General features: G+C 39.2%; 1 protein-coding gene across 1 annotated transcript in view; it reads left to right on the top strand.

Annotated features, from left to right (window-relative positions):
• Nucleotides 1–26,954, top strand: part of grid2 (glutamate receptor, ionotropic, delta 2) — a 441,727-nt gene that overhangs the window by 256,574 nt on the left and 158,199 nt on the right. Inside the window, exon 4 of the mRNA XM_070904482.1 lies at nt 5,653–5,858. Coding sequence (XP_070760583.1) covers nt 5,653–5,858 — 206 coding nt within the window. The remainder of the gene's footprint in view (nt 1–5,652; nt 5,859–26,954) is intronic.

Here is a 26,954-nt window from a genome sequence, read left to right as displayed (position 1 = left end):
TGAGCAGAAGGAAGGGAAGGAGAAAGAAAGAAAGAAAGAAAGAAAGAAAGAAAGCACACAATCCCAAACTCTGGTATTTTCTTTATTATTTTAAGGTGCTGAAGATTTGTAAGTCAAGCAGAGGGAGTGAGAGAGGGAGAACATGAGAGCAGGGAGGCTCTGACAGACAACCAGGGAGTTACACAGGCTGAATCTCATTTGCAGATGTTTGATGTTTCCCCTTTACTCCACACTCAGGGGAATCTCCTCTAATACTCATTTTGGACCGTTGGTCCATTTCATTTCTTCACAGTGCAAAGTTCATATCAATGTTTTCTCCTCTCTTGCTATCCTCCCTCTAAAGCAGTGTTCTCAGCACAGACTCCAGCAGCTGCTTTATTTAGATTTCCTGTGATTTATTTCCTTTATAGGGTATTTAATAACATAAAACCATGGTCATTGTCTTGACCAGTCTTTATTTGGACAGAATAGACTGCTTTTAATATGTACTTCTTTAGCTTATTTTGGTAATGTTTTAATGCAGTGCATAAACAAATCACTTAACTGAAAAAATAGGTAATTTGCCTTTCGTGATTACTTTTCTGATCTACCACCGCTACTGTATTAAGGTATGTTTAAGTCTAGGCAACTATAACTACTTTTATAAGGTAAGGGAAATATCACGGTCATTGCTAATGTTATGGGGTAAGGGTTCAGTTAAAAATCACTTAAGATTTAAAAGAAACCAGCACTGACTGTCGGTAGGAATGCGAACACCAGTCTCCAGTGTGGAATTGACGGACATTACACATGACACAGAGCCCGCCTCTCAGAGTGGAACAGCTTGGACTTTACACACTTTCAAAATGAGATTCAGCCCGAGAGAACAGACAGCAAACAGGAGAAACTGAGGGAGGTTTCAGATGAAAAGCCAAGGGAAAGAGAGAGGGATGAGGGGAAAGCAAGCAGGGGAGAGAGGTTTGGTGGTTTCTGAATACAGACAGAGTACCGCTGAGCTGGTCGGTACATGCAGGTGAAATCCCTGCATGCTTTTGGCTGCTACACTACATTAACTCTAGCTTTCACTTTGAGCCAGGGACATGGAGGAGAGATGGGATAGAGGGGAAAGAAGGGGAGCCTGACGAATGGGGGGAAAGGGACACACAGAGAACCATACCATATTAACCTCCACCTTGTTTTATATGGAATTATGGAGTTTTCTTTACAAAACGCCTTTTCAGTTCCACCTGTATAACACTTGAAAAGCAATAATCCACAGTGGCATATTGCAAGGTGGGAGAAGGTACACTAAGAGGGCAATCAGTGGAGCTCTATTTTATTTAAATCTTTATGTTCTTCATTATGAAAGGCAGAGGTAACAAAGAGAAATGTTGCAAAAATAAACATGGCGTCTTGTTTACTGGCTCATTTCGGTTCCTAAACTTAAAAAATGTGACATAGTGTACACAACCTGAAGTGACTCAGGGTCATACAGACACTCTAAAAGTTTTTCAAAATGTTGAAAAACCACTTAGGTGACAGGGAATAGCATGGCAGCAGTAACACAGTCATCTCTATTAGATGAGGATGAAGAGGCCTGGGACTGTGGGGATGCACAGTATGTCTTTGCATGGGAGACTTGGGAGGAGTGGTTGAGTAAGATGACAGCGCTTGGGGAGAAAGCTGTTGAGGTGATGGGTGATCATGGTGTTAATGGACCGGTACTGTCTCCCAGAGGAATGTTTCTCAAACAGATGGTTGCCTGGTTGGGCAAGGTCGGTGGCAATTTTACCCGTCTTTTTTATCCGCTATGGTGTCCTGAAGCTCCTTGATGGAAAGCAGCTGACAGCCAATGATCCGCTCAGCAGTGGGGAGTACATGCTCAAGCCTTGTCCTTTGAACGGCAGGAGGCAGGAACTCAACCGAACTGAAACGAAATGAGGATGCTTTTGACTATTAATGTGTAAAATTGGACTTTTTTTTCTTTCTTTTTTTTTTTTTTTCCAAAGCGAGGGTCATAAAACATTCCTCCGCTGAATATCTCACAAATCGTCATTGAACTCCACACTCCTCTACATGTTACATTGCTACAGGCTACATTGCTATTGATCATTTTATTATTTTTTATTGTTTATTGTGATTAATTATACCATTGTTATGTACTTTTCTGAGTTATTAGATTTAAATGTCTTTATGTGCTTATGTGTCTTTGTCTAACAATGCATATTGCAATGCTTTGACAAGGTACGGTATTTAAAGCATAACTTAACACCAGGCTGAAAAGCAGTGCTTGCACGTTATTTACAATTACATTGTGTAGTACATTGTATGTAGTGTAGTGAGTATGAATGAGCTGTATGGAGTGAGACAGTTTTTTTAAGCTCCTCGGAGACTGAAGCAAAGCGAATGCATTAGACCCACAACCTGTACTATAAGCCAGGGTGGAGAAAGGATTGATGACGGCAAATAAAGCCAGAACGACCCTTTAGTCAGTCAGCAGGCAAGAAGACAGATAGAGAGAATGGCTGATCGGTGGACTGACAGGTACGAGGCGACAAAGAGGCCTTTAATACAGCCAATAAACACAGCCAGACATGACATAAAGCACAAAGACAAGGTTTACAGACACACAGGCTGATTGGTAAGTACATGTTGGTGAAAACTGGACCGGCACAAATTATTTTGTAATGTAAAAGAAAAAAACAGGAACAAGCATGACATGCATATGAATAAGCAGTAGTAAGTATTATGCTCTTTGGGTTCTCTACATTATTTAATTTCTCCTTGTTTGTTTACAAAAGCTTTTTGATTCTGTTGATTTACAATGCTTTCTTGCCATAGAGAACATAAATCAGACTGTGTAAAAATGTTTATGTTGCTTGGCACCATTGATTATACAGTAAGTGGCAGTGACTGTGCCATGATAAATATGGAAATTTAAGAACTGAGCCCAAATTTGCTTAGACTGGTAAAAGTATAGACCGTGTACTGTGTGTGTGTGTGCAGTTTATGTTTGTCCAATTATTTGTCTTTCTAAATTTGTTTTCTCTGGTGTTTATTGATGAGAATAAGGGTAAACTAAAGTGTTTTTGTGAGTAAATAAATCATCTTTGAGATGAACCTTAGTTGAATGGCCAACTGTATGAAGATTTTTGTTCCTACAACCTAGTAAATGATGACTTCTTACATACCCGATTATAATTAAATTAAATTTGTATTACCCTATCTGTATGTACTGTTTTTATGAATGGACATGTGAACTGTTCAGTTTGTCTGTTTTTTTTTTGTTTGTTTTTTACAGCTGATTCATGTTATGTAGCTTATTCTGCGTCACATCACTGGTGATGATAATTGTGTTTCCAATGATATAGTTAAACAGTAATTACTACTGTTACTACAAATGATTATTTCTGCTAATTAATAATAGTAATTAGATTTTAATGGCTTGATAACTCTGTGCTCCCGCACAGATTAGAGCAGTGTTGTTTGGCCATTAAAGATGCCATCTTGATGTCTCTGTTTGCTCATCTGCCTTTCTCATCATCGTACACAAAGAGATACAACAGCAATGTCACAATTAGTAGACAAACCAATAGAGCTGACGTGGATACACTGAAATAATATTTTTAAGATAATTATTTCATAAAGCTAAAATGTAGCACTCACTCATTCTATGACATGTACATCTACATTCATGCACAGACAGACACACAGGTCTGTTTCAATTCAAAACTACCTTGTAAACAGATTGCGTGCCCATGCATACATGTTTGGCAAGAGAACAAATTCAATTGCTGTTACTTTGTTGTCATGTTCTTCCTCGCCGTGTCATGTTGTTGTTGTTGAAAGACTGACAATATCGCCTCTCAATCTTCTTCTTGGGAAAACGGTGTTGATGTGATATCTGACACACACACAAACTGTCCAAAATGTCTCCCTATGTCCTTGTTTAATCTTCTGAACTCACAGTCAGCTTGATATCATTAGAATCAGCGTCATGCGTGTATGTGTGTGCAGGGTTTCATTTGTCTTCTTTTTAAATTCATTTCCTTCTGAGTCAATGCTCTTGCATGGTGTCTTTCCTCTTAATACGTTATTAAACCTCCAAAATTTGGCATTGATGCAATCACACCATCGCTCCAGCCCTCTGGCCCTTAACAAGTCTAATCAATCCAGTTAATTGCTCAGCCATGACACTGGCAATGACGGCAGTGTCATCCGTTTTCCATATCAAATACATCATTAGGTAGTCGCTTTACATAACGACACACACACACAGGCGAGCGCACACCCACCCACACGCACACACATATCCGCCGACATCATTAGCAGTGGTCTCAACCAAAGTGCCTTAATTAGGATTACCTTGACCTGCAATGTAGCTCATTAAGAACAGAGGAGTCCAGGCACTAAAAATACTGACACCAGCATGCTGGTTTATTTATCATACAAAAATAATTCTTAATAGAGATAATTATAGTGGTTTGGTTCTTTAATCTAAAACTCTTAACAATGTCATTAGTTATTTGTTCTCTTAGTGTCCCGGTAGGAATATTAGTGGATTCAGCAAAAATGGGACACAATTTGGCTAATATTCCCCTGTTCTAGCAGCACAGATACTCACAGATATTCAACACAACAAAATCCTTCCCCTATCTGATTGAGGTTCAAGTGATAAAAGCCAACTTAAAGCATCCACATAAGACTGAACAAAAATTTGGATTGGGAGAAAAGTTTGGTTAAAATGCATCCCTTTAGGTTTGACCAATATGAGATCTAAATTTTGGAACATTCCTCATACACTGGTTTTACTTTCTGGCACTTCTTAGATGCTTACTCCACTATAATTGTAAAGCTAACTTAACCCTTTAACACTGAGTGTGTCGTAGGAGACACGTTTGCGCAAGCGCACTTTGGATTACCATAATAACATCACGTCAAAATGTCCGCCTGGACTTTTTTGCTTATTTTGACTGAGAGGCGCGAGTGAAATTACCGTAATGACGCCATATTGGCTGTAAAGCGCAACGTCTCAGCTTTCAGAAACCTTTGGAATTTTTCTGATAGTGCAAACCGTGACGTAATTATGGTAATCCAAAGTGCGCTTGCGCAAACGTGTCGCCGACAACACACTCAGTGTTACAGGGTTAAACCTTAGTTTTGTCTGTTGCTATTGAAAGTCTATCGATATCAATAGACCAAAGTATCAACATCAACAGAGAAAATGCAAAAACATGCCTCTAAATGAGTCACCACCATATGCCTTTGTTTTCATGTCGTTGTGTTTGTGTGTGTGTAGGAGAGGGCATGTCTACAGAATGCTTTGTATATTCAAGTTTCCGGGAAAAAAAGGTTTTCAGTACTGACAGATGTACAGTTCTGGCAACAAAAGTCTTAGCTCAGATTAATACAAAGGATACAATATGAGTAATCACTGCCAGGAAGAGCTCGTGAATTGAGATATTTACTGAACCTATTCATGCAGAGAGATAATCAATCACAGCAGAGAATATGGCATAAAGTGATCAGTCACAGTCTTAATATTTTTGCTAAATCTGTGTGTACGAGCATGTGTACATATATTTCTCTGCCTTTTTTGTTTGCATACTAGTTTCAAAGGAATGTCCTTCTGGACCCAAATGTATAGTCACACCTCTATCTCTCTCTCTCCAGATATCCGTGGTATTGAGGATTTCCTGGACCGGACCTCTCAGCAGGGAATGGACGTATCCCTTCAGAAGGTGGAATCTAATATCAACATGATGATCACGAGTCTTTTCAGAACAATGCGTGTGGAAGAGCTGCATCGCTACAGAGATACACTGCGCAGAGCCGTGCTGTTCATGAGCCCAGCTACCGCCAAGGCTTTTATCACTGAGGTAAGGAGGGTGGTTTTTGGTCCCACGTTTTCACCAATAACAGTGTTAAAGCAGCTTTTCTCACAGTCTGTGAGTGATACGCTAACTCGATGACTTTAAATTTTAAATACCCTCACAGCCCTATGTACTGAGAGGTTAGCGTGTCTTGTGGATCTAAATGATTTGACACAGAAATAGTAACAGTTGTGTAAGTTAGTGCAGCGCCCAACTTGACTGGAATCAATCAGGAATTGATTTCTTCATCTTACTGAATACATCAGCTCTACAACATATCTGCCAGAAGAATTTCACAAAAAAGTATGTCAAGAGAAAGGCCAACGTCATCAGATACACTGTGTTGATTGTATGCATGGAATCCTGCCAAAACAACAAGTCAGGATCTGGCTTTGTCAAGGTTAAGATGTCATGTCACACGAGTTCATACCCCACAACAGAACTCCATTTACTACAGATACTTGTAGTACAATATACTACACATCAACACCATAGTCTTGGTTTTACTTCAAAGTTGTGTATTTTAGGTTGTCGAGTTTGTTTTAAGGGGATTTCATCTCACATGGCCATACATTTGTTACCATTTCTCTGACTCAAGGAATCTCTCTGTGTCTCTACCAATTAATCAGATCACCTAAAATCATAGCAGCTCGCCCTCTCAAGTCTAATGAAATATTAATTGTGATGCCCTGATGAACATTGCATGGTACTCATAAAAATGTATTCTCTCTCTCTCGCTCTCTCTCTCTCTCTCTCTCTGTCTCTCTGTCTCTCTCTCTCCAGTCAAGTCAGTATTAATTTAGGGCGTACAGTCACAGACAAGGTTATAAAGCACAACTTACATTAAAACAGAGTATATATATTCTAACATATTTATTTCCTTACATGTGTTTCACTACTCCTTTTCCACACTCATGCACACTCAAACACACACACACTTCCCCACTCCCTCCTATCGTGCTCTTCATCTTTCCAGAAGACAATTAGGGGAGTTCCTTTTGCTCTTATACATAAATGATATGGAGGTCATGGTTGAAAGCAATAGGCTCTAGCATTAGTTATGAATTCATAATTTGAAGTGGTAGGATGGGGCTTAATCCCGTGTGTCATGTTCTCATCTCAGTTTAATTAAAAGTGACCTCGGAAAGAGCAATCACAATCTAATTTGGTTGGAGGCGTGACAGGGACAGGGTGAAAGATGGGGTGTTATTGTGTGCCTGTGAGTGTGTTAGTGTCAGTATTTGTGTATAAGTGTGTTTCTGTGGCTGTGTGTGTGTAGTCTTAGCCTTGTAAGTGTAGCATGGAAACACACTAAAGTCAGTATACTGTGCTGGCCAGAGGACTATGACAATGTGTGTTTCACACTCTTGGAACGTGCTAAGGAAACCTTTAAGTGATTTTTAAATGTTATGATGAAACTATGGCAAAATAAGAAAATAGAGTGAAGAGAAATAAAAAAAAAACTGTCAGATGCAAGTGCTGTAAGTCACAATTCAGACTGCAGGTTTGAAGACATAATAAATGTTTTCTTTAACCAAATTTCACTGACATGGTGAATCTAGGTTGGTCATCTGTGTCCATTTAGATATAATTTACCTCACTGGCCCCCCAAACAACAGAGATGATTGGGGCACTAGTTTTAAATAGAATAAAAATCATTTTCTGATAAAGAAAATGTGAAAAGGACTCAAAATACTAATAAATGATTGAATGCATCCTTATTATCACTGATTCATTCTTTCTATGAGATCTGATCTACAATAGGTGTGGAAAATTGCTCTAGCTATTGTACAATATGTAAGTGTCTGCCTCCATTTCAGTGTGTTAGTGGAACCCAAATTAGTTTTCCAGAGTTTCTCTCTCTCTCTCTCTCCTTTGGGAAGGTTGACAAAGCAGTCATTTAATCTAATTTAGTCAGACATCAAGTGGAGTGGGGTTTCTGAGATGAAGTGTCGGGAGATGGTAAAGATTGGTGGATAAGATTGATGATCACATATATCTCTCTCTCCCTGGCAAGATGGTGAGGTGGGGGGGGTGTTAAGGGAGAGAGAGACAGATACAAGGACTGAAAGACAGACACAGGCAGGCAGAGAGACATGTGGAGACAGAGAGAGATGACTGGGACCTTGTTTTTTTTCTCTATCAGAGTTATTTGTGAGGTCATTTGTCACAGAGAGCACCTCCCAACCAGATGCATTAGGCCCTGATGTTAGATGTGAACTGGAAGCTGTTCCAAAATTATAGACTTGGCAGAAGGAGAGAGAGAGAGAGGGAGATGAGAGGTATGGCAGGCTGCAGGAGTGATTACAGGATGGAAGACAATTAAGAGAGTGCATGGTGCCTAACTCTAACCTTCCCTAACCATTACCAAATATGTTTTGTGCCTAAATCTTACCAAATCTTCAAAGATATGTTCGTTCACTTTTATTTCAATTATGTCCTCACACAATACTCATATGCCCATTGGTACACTGAAACAGTCTTTGTAAGTGTCCCTGTTCTCCGAACTGGCACCTAAAGTAAAAGAGACCTCATATGGGATATTGTAAATGTGAGAAAGAACCCAAACCATGATGTCATTAGAGTTATTGTGACTTTATTGTGAGTCTCTGTCCTTGCTTTTCTGTGATTTGTGGGTTTTATGTCCCTGTTTTGATGTGAGCCCAGCAGGAAATATAATTCAACATCTGCTGGATTCTCAGTAGAATGTCCTCCACCATGCATATCCATGCATTTCACCACACAGGCACACAGATACACTTTCAGAACAAACATGCTCATTCAATATTCTGCATTATTTAACATTTTCTTGCTCTGTTGCCTTTTTTCAGTCTAGTACATGTGGGTGAGTGTACTGGCCACTGCCAACAAGGCTCGTTGCTGGTACATACATCTCCTACTTCATGTAGACAGAATAGCAAAGTGGGTTTCTTGCCCTGGGACCATTGCCTTATTAAAAATATTACTTGTCATGAGTTATGAATGGCTTCCCGAGACTTACTCAGCTCATAAAGTACCTGTAACACGAGGAATTTAAGAAAATGAAAATCATTACAATTGTTGCTGTGAGGTTTTCTCATGGTTACAATATGCCTGTGATGCTTAGTTACGGAAACATCAAGCTAAAAAGCAGAGACACTGTACAGTATATAATTGTATAACATCTATAAAGTCATACATATTCATATTCGAACCATGAATTATGCATAAAGCCTACAAATGGTTGCATTAAAGGCCAGATATGGTGCAGTAGAAGCAATACCAGGGACTCCAAGATATGTTAGTAGAAACCAGGATATCAGTGTTCTTTTTGACTTTTCCGCTGTCAGTATCTATTACAGTAGGATTTGAGTAAGTAAGAAAGTAACTAACCATGTTTATGAGATCATGGAGTGTTATTGGATAAAAACTCTTCAGGATTGTTGGCTGAGAGGAGAAAGAGATAGTGGGTGAACGGAAAATGTTTGATCTGATATCTTTCCAACAAATTAAAAAAATTAATTTGTTGCACTCCTCAATTGAAAAACAAATGGTAACAGCAGCGGATGTAAGTGTAACAATTTTACTAAAGGTAACTAAGACTTTTGGAATGGTTGACTGTTAGAAACAAGATTAAAAAAGTAGGTAGCTCTGGCATCCTTTACCACTCTTTTAAATAAAGATAGTGAACATGTAATTGGTTGGATTAAGTGCTCTACCCCCCAACAGCTGAAAAGAGTTAAGCGAATATTGTCATTTATCCAAGGTGAGGGATTGATCAAAGGATCCGATCTAGTTTTAGCCAGTACTGAGGCAGCGTTCATTAAAAGATTGCACCAAGGAATCAACGTCACTGTGCACAACAGAATTAATGGAAAATGGTAGAAAACTTTGCAGCAGAAAGGTGGCTAAGGAATACGAATGATAAAAGCTAATAATACACAGGCAGGGTAAGGAATCTAGATTAAAAGACAAATCTAATGCAGTTGTGATCAGTAAAAAAAAAGGTCCTCATAAAATAAAGAGCCATTATTCAAACCAAGAGTTGAAAGAAGGTCTATAGTATGTGTGTAGGGCCTGCCACATGTTGTGTGAGATTAAAAGACTGTGATATTAATAAAACTAGAAGCAAAACTGTCAAAATCATCAACATGAATGTTAAAGTCAAAGTCGTGATAGCTTAAAGATACAAGGACAGGACAAAAAGTGACTGAATTCAATTAAAACTGAGCTGTTCAGGCCAGGTGAATGGTAGATTAAAATACAGTAAAAAGGATCAGTATGTCCAACTTTAATCACTTGTAGTTCAAAAGAACAGAACGACCCAGTGCTAACCAAGCGACATACCAAGCGGCTCTTGAACACAGCAGCAAGTCCTCCACCGCAGCACGAAATTCTGGGCAAGCTGATAGAAGTGTAATCCTTCGGGCAGAGCTTGATGAGACGGCCAAGATCCATATTCCTCTGCCAGGTTTCAGTCAGGAACAGAAAATCTAATTTCTTAGACATGATGAGATCATTAAGCACAAACGACTTGTTTGCTATGGAGCGAGTATTTAGCAGCTCCATTTGAGGAGAGTGTTCCTGTAGTATACCAAGCTTAAACTGAAGAGAATATGACTTAATAGATGCACAGCCTTGCCATAGCTTTTTCACATTCTTTCATTTGTAAGGAAACACAATTTATTTGTATTTACAGGATGTTGTAAATACCAAAAACCATTGTTCTGTCCATGTGTGTTTCAGTCAGTGCTTTTTTTCTTGCCACTCATCATACATTGTCTTGGCAGAACTAGCATGAAATAATAAGTGAATGCTGAATTATATATAATGAATATTATATGTACAAAAGTATTTGTATTTGGAAATTAGACAATATTACTCCGAGTCTCAGGCGGAATTAGTCCTCTGTCTCACTTTTTCTCTCCCACAAACACACACGCAGACTTCATATTAGATATGCAAAGAAGTGGAAAATATGAATTTTGCCATTTGATCTCAAAGTGTTAAAATTTTAAAACATTGCCATTTTGGGACTATTTTCTCTTTAACTGACATTTCTTACTTGAAGGACCATCAAACGGGCTAGAGATTATTCCAGAGATGACAGATGTCGCAAATGAAACATGAAGGAAAATACTCTGTATAAGACATGTTGAATAATGTATTCACTGAATATGGCTGTATCCACTGCAAAAGTTTTTCCCTCAGTAAAGCCTGCTCTCATCACTGTCCACTGTCTTTCATGAACCATAAAAAAGTTTGATGTTTGACCAGAGACAGACGAATATTATATAATGTAAGAGTATATTATGTAGTGTGTCTGTCAACAGAACATGGGGAGACTCAACGACAGGTCCATATGACCCAGAGAAAATGCACAAAAAACATTCTACATGTCTCGGATTGCTGGCTGTTTCCTTGTCTTGGCTCAGTCTTGATGAATTGTAATACCAACCTGGCACAGCTTTCTACTTATTTACCTACTTTTGATCGTACTTCCGGGTCTGTTTAATTCGTCTTTTCCCAAAAACTTAGAAATGGTATATAAAGGCACATGATCTATACTCCCGTCCTTCCTTCCTAGCCTGAAGAAAAGGCATTTGGAAGATACGGTGGGTGGAATTTTGTTGTTACAGTGAAGGTGGGTGGCTCTGCTGGGGGCTATGTTTTCAAGAAGTTGTTGAGTTGCTGTCATAGCTTCAGGATTGTACTTTTTCTGCTCTTTCTTTCTTTATATCTATATGTGTGTGCTTCTTCTCTTGCTTTATTTAGTTTTTTGTTGATTACTCTCATTTTAAACAGTAGCACACCACCCCACTTGGTGATGAGGGAGATGTACTGATTATAGTGCAATGATTGTCCAGTTAACGCTAGAGAAAATCTATTGGAATCTTTGGAAAATTCTGCAGAACCTGTCTGCCAAGACCTTACAGTATGTATCTGAAAGAGTAATAGACTATACACTAAAATTTATTTCAATTTCAAAGTAAGCAAATTAGAGCTACAACTGCCAGTGTATGGACATTTAACACCAGCTAGCAGAATGTGTGGGCTTTGAAAGAGGTCTCACATTCAAATTTATGATTTAATCTATGAGTATATGAACAAAAAACAGCTGTTCCAAATAAATATTTGGTGCCAGAATAGCAGGTGCATTGGTCAGTAGTTGACAGTAGTAGATGACACGCTATACGCATTGGCAAAGAGTGTCATTCTTTGACTGTGTTACCCACAGTATAACATGACGCAGGACAACAAACAGGTGTCATTACATAGTAAATAGTAATATTTAATATATAATAATTAGCTGGTCGCTTAAATATGGGGATTTCATGTTGTGATTGTGATTTGTATTGTCATTATTATAAAGTATGTCCTTACTAGACTTAGGTAGAATATTCAAGTTAAAGTTGCATCCTTGCCCACAGGCATTGTGAAGAAACACCAGTCTAAAATATGCTGTCTTATGTGTGAAATCTGTCTTGTGCAGAGCAATTTTCTTGGTCATGGGCAATTTTTGTACTGATCTGATCACCTTTTAAAATACATTTTAATTCATTCTCTACAATCATCCCTGAGGGGTCTGGATTAGCAGGCTTCTACTGCTAATGGAGCCTTAAATCAGATGTTGTGATTCTGCCCTGCTCCACTGCCATTGATGAATATGTATTTTCTTATCAACACCCTGTGCATGAATTTTCCACAATTTATAATGAATTACCTCTGATTCATTTTGGTCCCAAGGGCCATGAAATATATGCTTATGAGAGACAATGTGGGCTGTCAATTAAAGTAAAATATTTTATGCGGGACACATATTATATTATATTAAGAATAGATGTGTTTTAAGCGTGCAGTCTGGGATATAAAAGACAAATTGATCTAACAGCATTATCTAATCTGGTTATCTTAACATTTTGTACGTAAGGGTGAGCCTGACTGTTTCTCGTATTTTTTTGTTTATTTGAGTGCCTTGTATCCGTCTGCGCTATTATATCTGCTTGATTTAATAACTTTGGTGTAGATTTATAATCTGGCTGACTGATAATTGTTAATTTTGCTGAGTACTCTTACATAGAGAATTCCTGTATTTCTGGAGTACTTGACTAAATGTCAATGTCTTTTAAAATGAAGGGAAATTGGACAAATTCCAACACTGAAATATATGACAGTGCGGTTCAGTATGGTCGAATTCAATCTTCGATATGCTCTCATCCTTTGTGGCTTTCTCTATTTTTTCTCTTTTGCTTTTGCTTACTGACACATGAAGGCCAACATTTCTTTTTGCCATTCTCTCAGACTGGAGTCAACTTTTTCTGAACTTTTCTCACATTAACCACTCAGCTATAGGGGGCAGTGGGTTGGCTGGGCTTTGTCAGAGTAAATTGAAGGGTAGAAGATGACAGTGATTAACATGATGATTTGTGGGAAGTTTGATTGAATTCCTTGACTTATTGAGATTTTCTACCCCTTAGTGTTATGCACACAGCATGCACGTCTTCCTGTGACGTCTTTGTTTTGTCAATGGAGCATGAGGAGCAAATCTTGACACTTATAATTATGGGAGAGGGTGTAAAATGGATGGGAGAGTTCATGATGGAATGACAGACAGGGAGAAGGTGGACAGAATTTTAAAAAGTGAAGTGATGTGGAAAAAAAGATGGGTGAAAGAAGTTTAGGGAGCTAGAATGACAGAAAGATTAAGGTGTCTTCAAATACACTTATATTGATAAATGTGGTGACTTGATTTATTTTACAAAACTTCAAAAATGAATGGACTTCCTATCAGCTACAGTACAGATTGCTCAGGGCTTTTGCATTAATCTCAGTAAATACTCACATGTATGGCATTATGACTTGGTAGAGGTCAGTGGAAAAGTGATTTAGAAGGGCAAGGCTGAAAGGAGGGACAGATAAAGAGACATAAATGGATGATGTGGAGTGTGAAGGAACATGAACATGTGAAGAGCAAATGAATAGAAAAGGTGAAGGGAAATGGTCATTGGGAGGAAGCTGAAGGATAGTCTTTAGTACAGAACAAAGAAGAATCAATGAAAGATAAACTGACACCCAAAGAAGCTAATCTGTCTTCCAAGGTACAGTGTTGATGTTTAAGGGATTCAATTTTCTGTAAAGTGGCTTTTAGATTGTGTAATCAAACACACACATATACACACACCAGTCAATAGCTCTGACATGTGTTGTTCCCAAAAAGCACACACACAAGTTTCCACAGAAAGTAGTCATTCTAAATTTTTTTTTTTTAAATATTGCCAATCAAACAAAATGTCAGAAATCGTCTTGGAGTTATTCTTGATGAAGTAGGGATCAGACGACATTGTATATTCTGACCTGATCCATGACCAAACAAATCTAATAAAGCAGGGCTCAAGTTGATATTTACAGTATTCCTTTTACTGTAGGGTCCACTGAGGGTGAATGTACCTTTGAGATTGTGTCATCATCCATGTACTGCATATGAAAAAACAGAAACACACACATACCTAGATGCCTGCTTTCCACTTTACAGTGCAGTTAAAGGGGCATTTCAAGGGCTTGGCTCTAGTTCTCTCCTTGAACTTTATCACCAGACAGAGATGGCATTATGTTCTTATCTCAACAAACAGGGTGTGTGTGTGTATGTGTCTGTGTGTGTGTGTGAGATGTGCGATGACATTAAGGTTTTATCTGTGCACATGGAGCTGGAAGCACAATGATTATAGAGCATTACTGCTAAAGGACCAAAAGGTTTGCTGTGTGTGTGTGTGTGTGTGTGTGTGTGTGTGTAAGGAGCACCAAAGGTTAGTGCTATTGACTGCCGCTAGTACAGCCACTAATGGGCATGCCAGTAAGTACTTTAGAGATGATACGGATTTGTGTGTGTGTGTGTGTGTGTGTGTGTGTGTGTGTGAACTTGTCATCACACATTTCTTTTTTCAGTTTCCCAATGTGCTTATCATCTCTTTCTCTCTCCCATCCTCTGTTTCTCTGCCACATACTCACAACACACACTCACTCACACTTTACCTCACCTACACACTCTTCATGGACTCATGCCCTACAAGCATCCTTTAGCTCCATACTCTTCCACCATCATGTTTCCATCTCTATCAGTTTATCTTGCCTTTATCATTTTATCTCCCTTCACCCTCATGCACACACACACACACACACACACACACACATACTCTTGCAAAACTGTTCTAATTCCACATGTGTGGGTTGCACATACAGGCTACAGATCATTATATGAAATGATGGCAAGCACCTAAAAACACAACAACCTTTTACATTTTTCATGAGATGGGTAACAGAGGTGACAGTGTGGTGTTTAGAGAGAAACAATAGAATAAATGGGATGAACAAATGAAATGCCTTCCCTCCAGCCTTCCTTTCCTCCCTACACTTCCACGGCTTCGATTATAGAACATGTTTTGGGCTGTTGCATCCCCTGGTAATTTCTGTACTCAGTTCCTAATGGGATTTATGCTATTGAAGATGTAGTAGATGTGAAATTGGAATGGTCTTGGTTTAAGGAGAGGGAGATCGGAGAGTGCAAGAGACAGATAGATGAATCAGAAATAAAAAAGGGCAGAGAGTAGTGCAGTGGGAAAGGACAAATTGGGGGATGATCATGGATGGGAGACTCTGGGAAAAGACACAGAAACAGATAAAAGCGTGAAATGTTTCAATAGAAGCCACAGAGTTGCTGTAAGTACAGTACCTTGCTAGCAGCTGACAATAAAGCAGAAGGCTTTCTTTTCCTAAAGCCTCTTACTGTGTAAGGCTGAATGGCCACAAACAACATAGTAGCTTTTAAGAGGAACATCTGACATCTACACTCTTATGAAATGCATTCTGTGTGTTTCTTTGTTTTGTTTTGTTTTTTTAGTTCTTGCAGAGAACTCAAATATTTTCCTTACAAATCCCCAGCGGATACAGAACAGCAAAAATGCAAGGGAATCATTTTGAGCTCTGGTGTTGATTATAATTTCTTATATTTTGAATAGACAGGTTTTTCGTAGTTGTGTATGATCAAATATTTGGTCATGACTCATGCATCATATCATGTAAGTTCATAGATCCTTGACAGAAGTCTGTAACCACTGTAATTTACTTAAAATGCATTCACTTGGAAGCAGAGAATTGCAAGAGCACCATTCTTGAAGTTCAAAGAGCCTTTACGCTGTATGGTGCTGTATGTTGTGAAGCACTCCTGTGTTTGTGTGAATCACTGTCGTAGTATAACATTGTTATACCACCAAAAGTTTCTAGGGCGGAGGTTGGAGAAGATGGAGGGGCGGACAAAGTGTGTGACTTCGACCATGCTTTGCTTTGTCCGTTTTGAATTCTTTGTCACCATGAAAGCAATCTTTCCCCTAACAGTCCTCATGTTTGATTTCATTTTTCTCTGTGGTATTTTTGATGGTCCAGTTCTAGCATCATGCTGTATAATCCCTTTGCTGACTGCAGCTGGAACTGAAGTCTGTATCATGATCAAAATTGACCACTCTCGGCTACACTGTGTCAAGAAAAACACACACACACACACACACACACACACACACACACAGTATGAGTTCAATTTCCAAACACGCGTGTGTGCGTGTGGATGCAAGTGAGGGATCAAAGGCATGAATGTAGTTGTTAGAGTGGTGTGTATGTGCATTGATTTTTTTTTTTGCTTTCAGTAAAAGTTACTCATTCATTTAGCTCTTTATTGATTAGTCCGTCTGTCACGTTTGATATCTGAGACAGCCTGGACGGAGCGTTGACCTGACTTGCATAGCAGTTGCATTTCGCCACACTGTTTCAGCTTTTTCAAAGTTACTGTTTGGTCCATGAGGAGGGCTACAGTTTCAAGTGAAAAGCCGCTCCCACATATGTTGAATGTTTTCTCCTGTTCCATCATTTACTGTTGTGTTCTCCTCAGACTGTTTGATGGTGCGTTGACAACACTCTGGATTTCTCTTTTCTATATACACTTGAGGATGTATCTGTCTCTCTTTCTCTCTCTCTCTGAATAAACATACAAATAATACACTTACAAATAATACAATACACATGTTTGCCCACTTGCAGTCATGTTATATCCTTCTCTGTCATCTCTCTTATAGGGTCAGGCTCAGGGTCAAATAGTCTCCCTCCCACATGGCCCAGCAGGAAATAGAGGAATGAAATTATTTGATAATTGAGTGCAGAAGATATAGTCTGTCTTTGGGGTCAGTTTGATCCTCTCTTTGATTTTAGGACACAGTGCCCCGTGGCTTCGACTTGGGGAAGACATTCTGTGTCAGAGTTGTGTCTAATAACTTATTTATGAAGCATCCCACACGCTCTCAGCAAGGAGTACAAGTTCTCCTTTGTGAGTGAGTGTAATTGAAATTACTGATGACATCTTTTATTTTGTCTCAGTTGGTATGCTGTAGATTCAACTTAGCATCATTAGGTGTATGACAAGGTACTCATGCACAGGTAAAAAAATAGTTTCCAATTTATAGTTTCAAATGTTTTACTTTTGTACAATATGTATCATATGATTGGCCAGCTTCTAGGAACTACAGCACTGCAGCCCTCCTAAATGGAGGAGATAGGATGACCATCCTAGTTAAAGAAAGCTGATTGGAGCCTTTTTAATCAATGAGGATAATGAGAATTTTGGGTCCAATCTTCAGCTCCAAGATTGTTGAAATATATAGGCACAAGAGCAAATTAGTGAGTTAAGAGAAACAAAATGTGTATGTCCACTTCCAATCAAGAGAACAAGAGTCATTAATATGTTCTGTTTTGGTGTCCATTCAGTTATTTTTATAACTCAGATGTGTCCACTTTGATCTTTAACTTTACTCCATTATGATGCAGTACATCCCCACTTTCCTAAATGTTTCACAGTATGCGAAATGGCAACTTAATATCTCAGTAAAGCACAAGTGATGCTGAATAGGCTATTAACTCTGATCAAAGCAAGAAATACACATGACATTTATCTGAGAAATATCAAAACTATCTTAACAATAGAACTTTTTTTTTTAATGAATGATCTAAATATGTAATTAGTAACTCAATTTCACAGCTGAGAGCATTCCCCTACAGTATTTCTAAAGCCAGTCAAATGGTTTTATAACATTATAATTTGAAGCCTTTTTATCATTTAAAGCTGAAATTTTTTTTTAAATGATTTAAAATTGCCTATATTATGTCAAGCTACAGTCAGCCCCCAGAGTTACCTGTAAAACACAAGTGCACAGTGGGGTCAGCTCCTCTGGCTGACAACTTTAGCATATGCTTCAACCCCTGGAGCCCAGATCAGATGTGTAATTGAGGACCGTAACAGCTGCTACTCTCCACCACATACAGCTGGTTATTCCCTTCATTGCTCACTCACTCAAACACCAACCCTTCATCCTGTAACACTAATATGACCTCTCTCTCTCTCTCTCTCTCTCTCTCTATCTCTCTCTCTCACACACACACACCCACCCCAGTGGTAAGTACGGTTGTTATGCCAACACTTCTTCCTAATTCAACCTTGCTGTTCCCGGGCTGAATTTTCAGCAAACCCCAAAGGCATAATTTATGTGAAATGATAACTTACAAATCCACATTAGCAAGGATTGAAATAATGAACTGCACTGTAACAAAGCAGCTAAAATGAGTTAATAAAAGCTATCCTTTCACCTGGCTAAGTTGACTTTTTCACTACCACGAAAATGGGAGTAGCAGTGTAAGAAATAAACATGTTATCATGAACACTGGGAAAGTTAATATTGACTGATAAAGCAATTTGTTATTATACATGTTGAGAAAACAGGATCTATCTGTTGAAAATCTTGAAAAAGGAAAACAAGCAAAGCACACTGCAATTGCTTGTTTTCTTTTTTTTTTTACATTTTCAATACTGCTAAGATATTGCTCTGCTCTTCTATTGATATTTTTAAACACGACTTTCACACTAACAAATAGCAGTCTTGCTGCTGATTAAAAGACTCATCATTTATACCTTGTTGTTATTGGTTTTGTAGTTGTAACAGTAGGGGAGGTGAGCTTTGAGACTTTGTTGTTTTGTGTGTGTATTTCTGCGCTACGTATTTTGTAAATTAGCAGACAAAAGTGTGTACTGCTGAGTTTCCTGTGTTCATATACAGTATTTGTTGGGTTTTGTTTATGATTGACACTTGTGAAGATAAACCTACATCTGGTGTCATGAACAGTTGACCTGTGGTGTACTTTTCATAAAGTGCAGTCAGGGAGAGGTGGAGAGGGAGTGACAGATGGACAGCAGGACTGAGTGCAGACACATGAAAAGAGGTAGAAGAATCATTTCATATTGGGTCAAAGATTAGTCAACCTGGAGAGCTGGACGCTTTGGCAGCTTGGTCAGCACACACACACACACACTCACACACACACACACACACACACACACCCACACACACACACACACACGTCTATTCTACCTCTCTATGACAGACACACAAGCATGCACACACAAACATATACAAGCTTTCTCTCTCCCTGTCTGTCTGTCTAGCCATCCATCTCCATCTGTCTCGTTCTCACACACAAACACGCACACAGCCAACCTTTCAGTCCTCTCATCTGACCTTGCCATAGGCACTTTCAGTTGGTATGAGTTCTGTCATTTTAGGGCACAGGTTCATCTTTGAATTCACCTGTGTTCTGCTCTCGTCTGTCCTGTTTTTTCTCTGCTCTGACATGACCTATCATCAGTCGGGCCACTGAGCTAATGCTGTTTTTGTTTTTTTTGTTGCAGCAGCTGTCGTAAAGATGTTTTACAGAGGCCAGTAAAAGCCCGTAATGTAAAGATGATTGTCTGTTCTTTTGGCTCATATTCTACTTTTAAAGTTATATTGATATCGTATCAAGATAAGTAAACAGCATTACTTGGAATTACTGGCCCGTGCTTGGATGTGTTTAATATCTTAAGTGTACAGACTCTCATGAAATAGTTTACTAGTAGGAGTGTGTAGTAGGAGTGCAGCATATTTATCAAATAGTCTTTACAAGGAAGAGTTGTATTTAGTTTGAGATGGTAGTGGCTTATAAATTCATTGAATGCGATGTTATGGTTAAGTATTTTCAAACATGGTATTTATTCTGTTTTTTTAAGCTGTACTTATCAGGCCTGCCATCAAAAGATTGTATTGTAGACAGAAAGTTACCCAGCAGTGAGTTGTTTGAATTCACTCAAGGAATGGCTGACCAGTAATGGCTCAAGGTTGAAGCTCATTGAACATTTATTTATGTGACCCAGTCAGTTACTACTGGAAAAAGCAGTTACTAAATCAATTGAAGAACATACCCCTCCCCACACACACACACACACACACACACACACTGTTTACTTTAAATCTATCAGGACAGTTTATTCTATTTGTTCCAGCCATTGATCTGGTCATATCTAAATGTCAGGTTGCATATCGTCATATTTGCTGGGGCTGGTTTTAGTGTATGTGTGCAATTGTATGAACATGCCTGTGTGTGTGTCAGACATTCTCCCTGTGGATTTGGCTGTGCTCGGGTCTGTGGTCTGATCAATAAACCAAAAGGCCGACGTCCACACACATACAAGTCTTGTGTGCTTCTGCCTACACTCATAGACACACAGAAAACAACACACACCCACAGTTGGAGGATGATAGATGTCTTGCATGTTGGCCCTTTTGCCCTTTGCCATCATAACACATAGTATCAAAGACTTTTGCTGCCGTAGTGTTATATTATATGTCAGACAGAAGGAGAAAGAGAGGAGACAGAGAGGAATATAGAGAGAGAGAGAAACTTAGAGCTGCAGAGAAATGTATGCTGAAAGGACAAAAAAAAGTGAATGACTCTGCTGCTCTTTTCCCCCTCTTGTTTTCATCAGAAAGTGAGTGATTGATCAATAATGCCGATGGTGTGTGTGGTGGAGGGCGAGACCTTGTCAAGATGAGCTTTGGTGGCTTTTGTTGAGTGTGACAGCTCTCTGTTGGTGTTGGTGTGTGTGTGCATGAGAGAGAGAGATGGAGTAAGAGACCTCGTCAAATAGGGTTTGCAAAGAGACAATGTTCTTGAGCAATCACTAAAAAACTCTCTCACGCACACACATAATCTGCATTCTTCAATATCTCTCTTGCCCCCCCCCACCCCCACCCCTCTCTGCCTCACTAGCATACAAGCACAACCTTTATAGACTTTTTAGATCATTGGTGTGTGACCACGGCTGGATCAGACTAATTAAACAGACAGTAATGGTTGTGATTTAGAGTCATTAGTTGTTGGGAGGAATCGCACAGGCCTTTGACACCCCTCTGACTCATGTCATCGCATGGTCCAGTGCATCCAAAACCAGGACTTTAGTACATTGCCGCTGTTTCCTGAAGAAATATTACTTTTTACACTGTAATTCTATATATACAAATAGCTGTTTTTCATCTCTCTTCGATTTTAAATGGGATGCTTTCACTATAGACAAACAGTTTTGTTTACATGCAGCGTTTCTCACCACTACATAGCCTACCTCAAACACATCTACAAAGTCTTGTTCTGTTTTTCATTCATGTTTTGTTTGTAAATTCAGGGTACATATTAACAAGCTACAATATACTAAAACAATATATTCAATTTGGGATTATGGCTACTACAAGTACGTTTTTACTAGTTTAGTAAAACCAACCCTGCCTGTATAGATGGCAGAAATGTAATATGCCACTACCAAATTTGTGGCATGCATGTTTTGAAAAGCCCTACAGGAGACCTTTTATCTACTTAATATTTTCTATTGTACTAAAACCTCAGCACATTTTTTTAATCGATTTATTAATCATATGCCATTTGTCCAACTCAATTGCTGAACACTTTCATCAAAATTTATGCCATTACTCTACTACCATGAGTGCATACCTTTTAGATGTATGGCTTACTTGAGGTCCCTGAACCATTATTTTTATATATATTTTTTTCAAGACAAGAGGTCTTGTGCCACTTTTACAACCAAAAGTATTCTGAAGCAATATGAATACAAATTGTAGACAAGACACACAGATGTCTCCAAAATGAAACAATATTTACTGTTTATTCCTGGCTGTGTATCTGCTGTGTGTTAGCTAATAGTCTATGGGCAGCATGTCCTCTCTTGTGTAAAGTTTCACTTGGACTTGTGTGTCTGCACCTCATGCACACAAAACATGTAGTAACAAATCATACTACACAACGTTATTTTCCCAACAACACTATCTAAAAGGACAATTCACAGTATCATCCATTATCCATTTTCATGATGATTCATGTGAGTGTATGTACACTTTTGTATTTGTTTATTCATGCAACATGGCAGCGGAAGACAAACACACAGCTTGAAATTAGCAGTCTTAGCAATTTGTGTGCTAACAGAGTGCATGCCAGTGGAGTGCCTGTTTGTGTGTGTGCAAGTGTATGTTTGTATTTGCCTGTTTGCACGCCATCACTCAGAACACAGTGCCCCTCTGTCAAGTATGTAAATCCTTAGAGCAAAGCAGTGTTGTAATGCACCGCCATCGGCTCGACATCGTCTCTTTTTAACACACGAATATCCACACACATGCACACACATACTTGACATCAAGATACACACAATCAAACATGCATAAGGCACACTGTGGGAGTAGCGTGAGTGAGGCAAGTGACATTAAGCCTAAATGGCAGTGGTGACATGCAGCAGTTATGATTTATCAGGGAGAAAATGCCGCAGTTAGCATGCACAAAATGCTCAATTCATAAACAGGACGAATGAAAGAGGTGGGGAATTAATGGGAGAATGAACAAATTGACTGAAAATGAAGTGAGAGGGTGAGAGGGTAAACTACTCTCCTTATTTTAGGAGTGGTAATGTTTTAATGCAGTTTGTAACAGATTTCTGAGACATGCAAGTTAGACATGGTGAAAAGAGTCTGTGATTCGGTAAGAGAGAGCAAGGGAATGAAAGAGGAAGGTGCAAAGAGGTTACATAGCTCACTAATTGATGAAAAGCAATGAAGAGTGTTTAAGTGCAGGAACATGTAAACTGAGTTGCATGACGTTGTCAAGAGCCTTGAAAGGGGCAGAGCAGGACTGACACTAGCACAGGCAAGCTAGCAGGCAGAAACAGTCTGTGAACAGACTACCATCTCTGCTAATAAATGGATTGGAAAGCCTTCACATGAATGCAACGCAGTATGATTATAAAATTAGTTTAATTTAGATTTAATAAATGTGATAAATCTAATAGTGTGTGCTCTGAATATAATGATAAAAAAAACAGAGAATCCTGCTGTCTCTGGTTTGCTATTAAGCAACTAATAACGAATTCCTCAGTAAAACTCAAATCTAGTCACTTTAACTACACTTAGTAACTACCCAGTATGATGTACCCATTTATTTTACACACAAAGAGTAACTGATGATTAAGTAATGAGTAACTTATGAGTTGTTGCTAGTTTTGTGCTGCTCAGTGGCTGATTTGTAGTGAATTAGGAACTACTCATGAAGAAAGTGGTCAGTATGTCAATTCACATATATTTATGGACTAATCATTACCTAATGATTAATTAACATAGTATCTCCCAATGTGTTCTCTAACTCAATATTATTTACTATATTCCTCGATTCTGAATTATTCAGGAACTACGATTCATTCATTATCAGGTCATTCATGATTCGTTCCTCACTCATTCCTTAGTCACTACTTGTGAACCGTATTGTAAAGTGTTACAACCAAGGAAATACAATAAAGACTTTGACACAACATTGGTTACTGATTGTAATATTTGGGAATTACAGTACACAAAACACAAACTACTTCTTTTGTCTCTTCGTCTTTTCCCATCAGCATCTCTGTCTGTCTCTCCATTTATCTCTCACTCGTACCCTCTTTCTTCCCATCTCTGTGATGTTCTAGTTTCTCTGTGTATTTGTCTTCCATCTTGAAGGATCTTTGAGATGATAACAGTAATCATGCTCCCCCACCTCAAGACCAAGACTCCGACACCTTATCCCACCCACACACATATGCAGACACAGAAACACAAAATAATTATACTAATCAAAAAGCATGCTTGGATGGACCTGGTTGATAGCGTGGTCATTTTTTGAGTGTGTCAATGGATGCATAACCACATAGTACAGCAGATAAGATAACTTTCTCTGGACAGGTAATGCAACAGTGGCTGGACTGTGAGGGAATGCAGTGGCAGAAAAGGGTCTGTCCGCATGCTTGTGCTCGTAGATGTTTGTCTTTGTGTTGCTTTTGTATAGGCGTCTGTGCTTTCACAGCTTGTGCTTGCATTTTTAAGTGTGAAGCTTGGATATTCCTAGTTTGGAGGCTGGGCTGCAGGCTATTTGCTTGATTTGATCACAAATAGTGCATGAAATTAAATTACACAACTAATTTTCAATTTAGAGCACTTTATTCAATAGCAACGCCCACTCTCGCTCTTCAAGCTTCCCCCACAATGTACTGAGGCAATATCTGCTTTTGCATTAATATTTCTTATCCTCTCACACACACAAACCCACACAGCCATATACATGGGCATATTATATAATATACAATGTATATAAGGCATACTGTAGGAAAAACAACAGTCTTTCTGTGTTTGAAATTATTGTTGTCCCCTTGTGCTCGTATGAACTGACTGTCTAAAGAGTGATGCGGGTGTTTATATCCATTTACGTATGTGTGTGCTCAAGAAATGTGCATGTGCAGTATTGTTAAATCAACCCTGCTTTGTCAAGTCAGGCTTTGATATGAGCAGCAAACCTTGACTCTGCATGTCAGTCAACAGCAGCCATTTGCCAGAATCCAGGATTTTGTCTTTGTTGGACTCTTTCAGGAGTGACAGAGGGACGGAGGTCATTACAGGATCAAAATGGTGTTTGGCGGAATCATGGCCACTCTATGGTACAATGGTATGATGTTGCAGACCAGTCTTAGTTCTCTCTGTCTGCTTTCAGACTTCGAGAAACGGCTAACTTCTGTTGACACTGAGCGATTGGATTTGTCCTGAACAGCAGAGCTGCTGTTTGTTTGATCCTCTGACTTCAGAGAGCGAGAAATTAAGTTTTTGCAGAGCTGGTCAGAGAGGTCAGAAGGATCTCTGTGGTAGCATGAAGGGAACGATGCCCAAGTGACTCCCACCTGCCATGTTAACAAGGCTTTGGTCGTTTGTTAGCTTGTGTGTGTGGACAAATGCACATGCACACAAACAACGCAGTTTGGGATTTTAGCAGCAGTATTTGTTGTAGCTGTGTTTTGCGCTTGTGAGTGAGTGTGCTAGAGAGAGAGAGAGAGAGAGAGAGTGTATAGAACAGTTCCAACCCCCGAGGAGTCACGTCTAGTGTTACGAGTCTGCCCTTTCGCTAATTAGCTTGAAACATCTGTCCAGACGGCTGCCAGAGGGAGGTTATAATGGGAGAAGTGGAAAACTCGCTTCCACCAACACTTGCATACAAGCGAACAACATCAACATATACCTATTTGAATTATTTTACTTTCCCAATTGCATTCACCAATTAAAGTGCACACACACACATTTTTGCATTTTCACATTTGAAAAGTCAGTTTTGCTCATAATCTCATGTGAATATCGTCTTAAAGCTTAATGAGCACCGAGGGAAGGGAGCAGGGAGAAGGACAGTAAGATAGAAAGACAAACAGGCAGAGAAATGGAGAACAGAAGAACAGCTTGCCAAACCCCGGTCCTTTCTTCTCTCTCCTTCCTTTCTCCCTCCTTCACTGCTCATTGTTTCTGTTTTTGCAATGCTCCAACAGATAAAGAGAGACAAAAACAGCAAGACTGGACAAAAGACATTAATAACCTCCAGGATTCTAATGATTCCCATTGTTTAGTTTTCAGCTGTGTTCTTGTGCAAAGTAAAATCTGAGGGAGTAAGCTGAAGTAGAGACAAACAGGTGCTGGCAGAAAAGAAAAAAATATGGCAGAAATCTTGTTTTGGATCCCTCTCCATCGTTCTCCTTCCTGCCTTACTCCTTGTCTGTGTCGCAACAATGTTTCCTGTAGACAGAGTGTTTTACGGCAGCCGTCGGTGTTATAATGATGAAGTTTTATGGGGACTCTGGGAGATTAAACCACTATTAGCCACGCTCTGTCACCCTCTCCAGCTGTTGCCTTTTGTTTACGGCTAAAAAGTGTTTTATGACACACGGCGCTATAGTCACCTAGACAATTATAGCTAATGATGTACGAGTGGCACTGTATTTTTACACCACCAGGAGTGCAAGGGGGAGGGGGGTGGAGAGAGAGGGAAGGGAAGAAAGGAGCGGGTGCAGTCACAGAGTGAAAAGTGAGCAATTAAAGGGGAGCAGAGATGATGGGATGAGAGGCGAGGCAGGAGCAATGATAAAAGAACAAAATTAAAGGGTCGGGTTGGGATTGGGAGGGAGAAAATGAGAGACAAAAGAGGTGACAGGCAGAAACAAGTGTTTCGGACAGAAGAAAGTCAACAGCAAGGTAACAAGACTGAGCCCACATCCTTGTTCAAAAGTAAATGATACAGATAGAGTGACATGCCTTGAAATGTTTTTTTAAAGAGGGAGGCGGATAAAGCATAAGAGGCAAGAAAGAGACGATACACAGTACTATTGGTGTGAGGTAGCAGAGAAAGAGCTGCACTAAAACATCTATTTTTTGCATCGTTATATCTAATTTTGGTACATTCTTAATGGCGCTGGCATTCATTCTTTAGAAATGTATCCTAAAGTGATGTTCTTACTTCATTTAACTTGTGTCCAGTCTTTGCCCTCTTGCCCATTTGGGTAAAGAAAGCTTAACTAAATGCACATGCACTGATAAATGAAAGTGATCTCTTCACAACTGTGTGAGAGAAGAATCTTACTGTCTGTAGTTCAGCTTATGTATTTACGTTGTGTGTAGGAAAAAGAGGAGACATAAGGAGAAGGGTTGGGTGAGGAGAAGATGAGAGTAACATGATAGATGTCACCCTCATGCTGGTCAGAGAAAATGGTTGAGAAGGGGTGTTAGACACTGATAACAGATAACAGGGGGGGAAAGGGCCACTTGAACAAGCAGGTGGAAAGTGAGCTAATGTGTGTGCAAATGCAGTGTAGGTGTGTCTGAAGTTCCA

Source organism: Enoplosus armatus, chromosome 4 (genome assembly GCF_043641665.1).
Source record: "Enoplosus armatus isolate fEnoArm2 chromosome 4, fEnoArm2.hap1, whole genome shotgun sequence".
NCBI classification, from domain to species: Eukaryota; Metazoa; Chordata; class Actinopteri; order Centrarchiformes; family Enoplosidae; genus Enoplosus; species Enoplosus armatus.
Note: the sequence above shows the minus strand (reverse complement) of the source record. Positions and strands in the feature narration are given on the sequence as shown.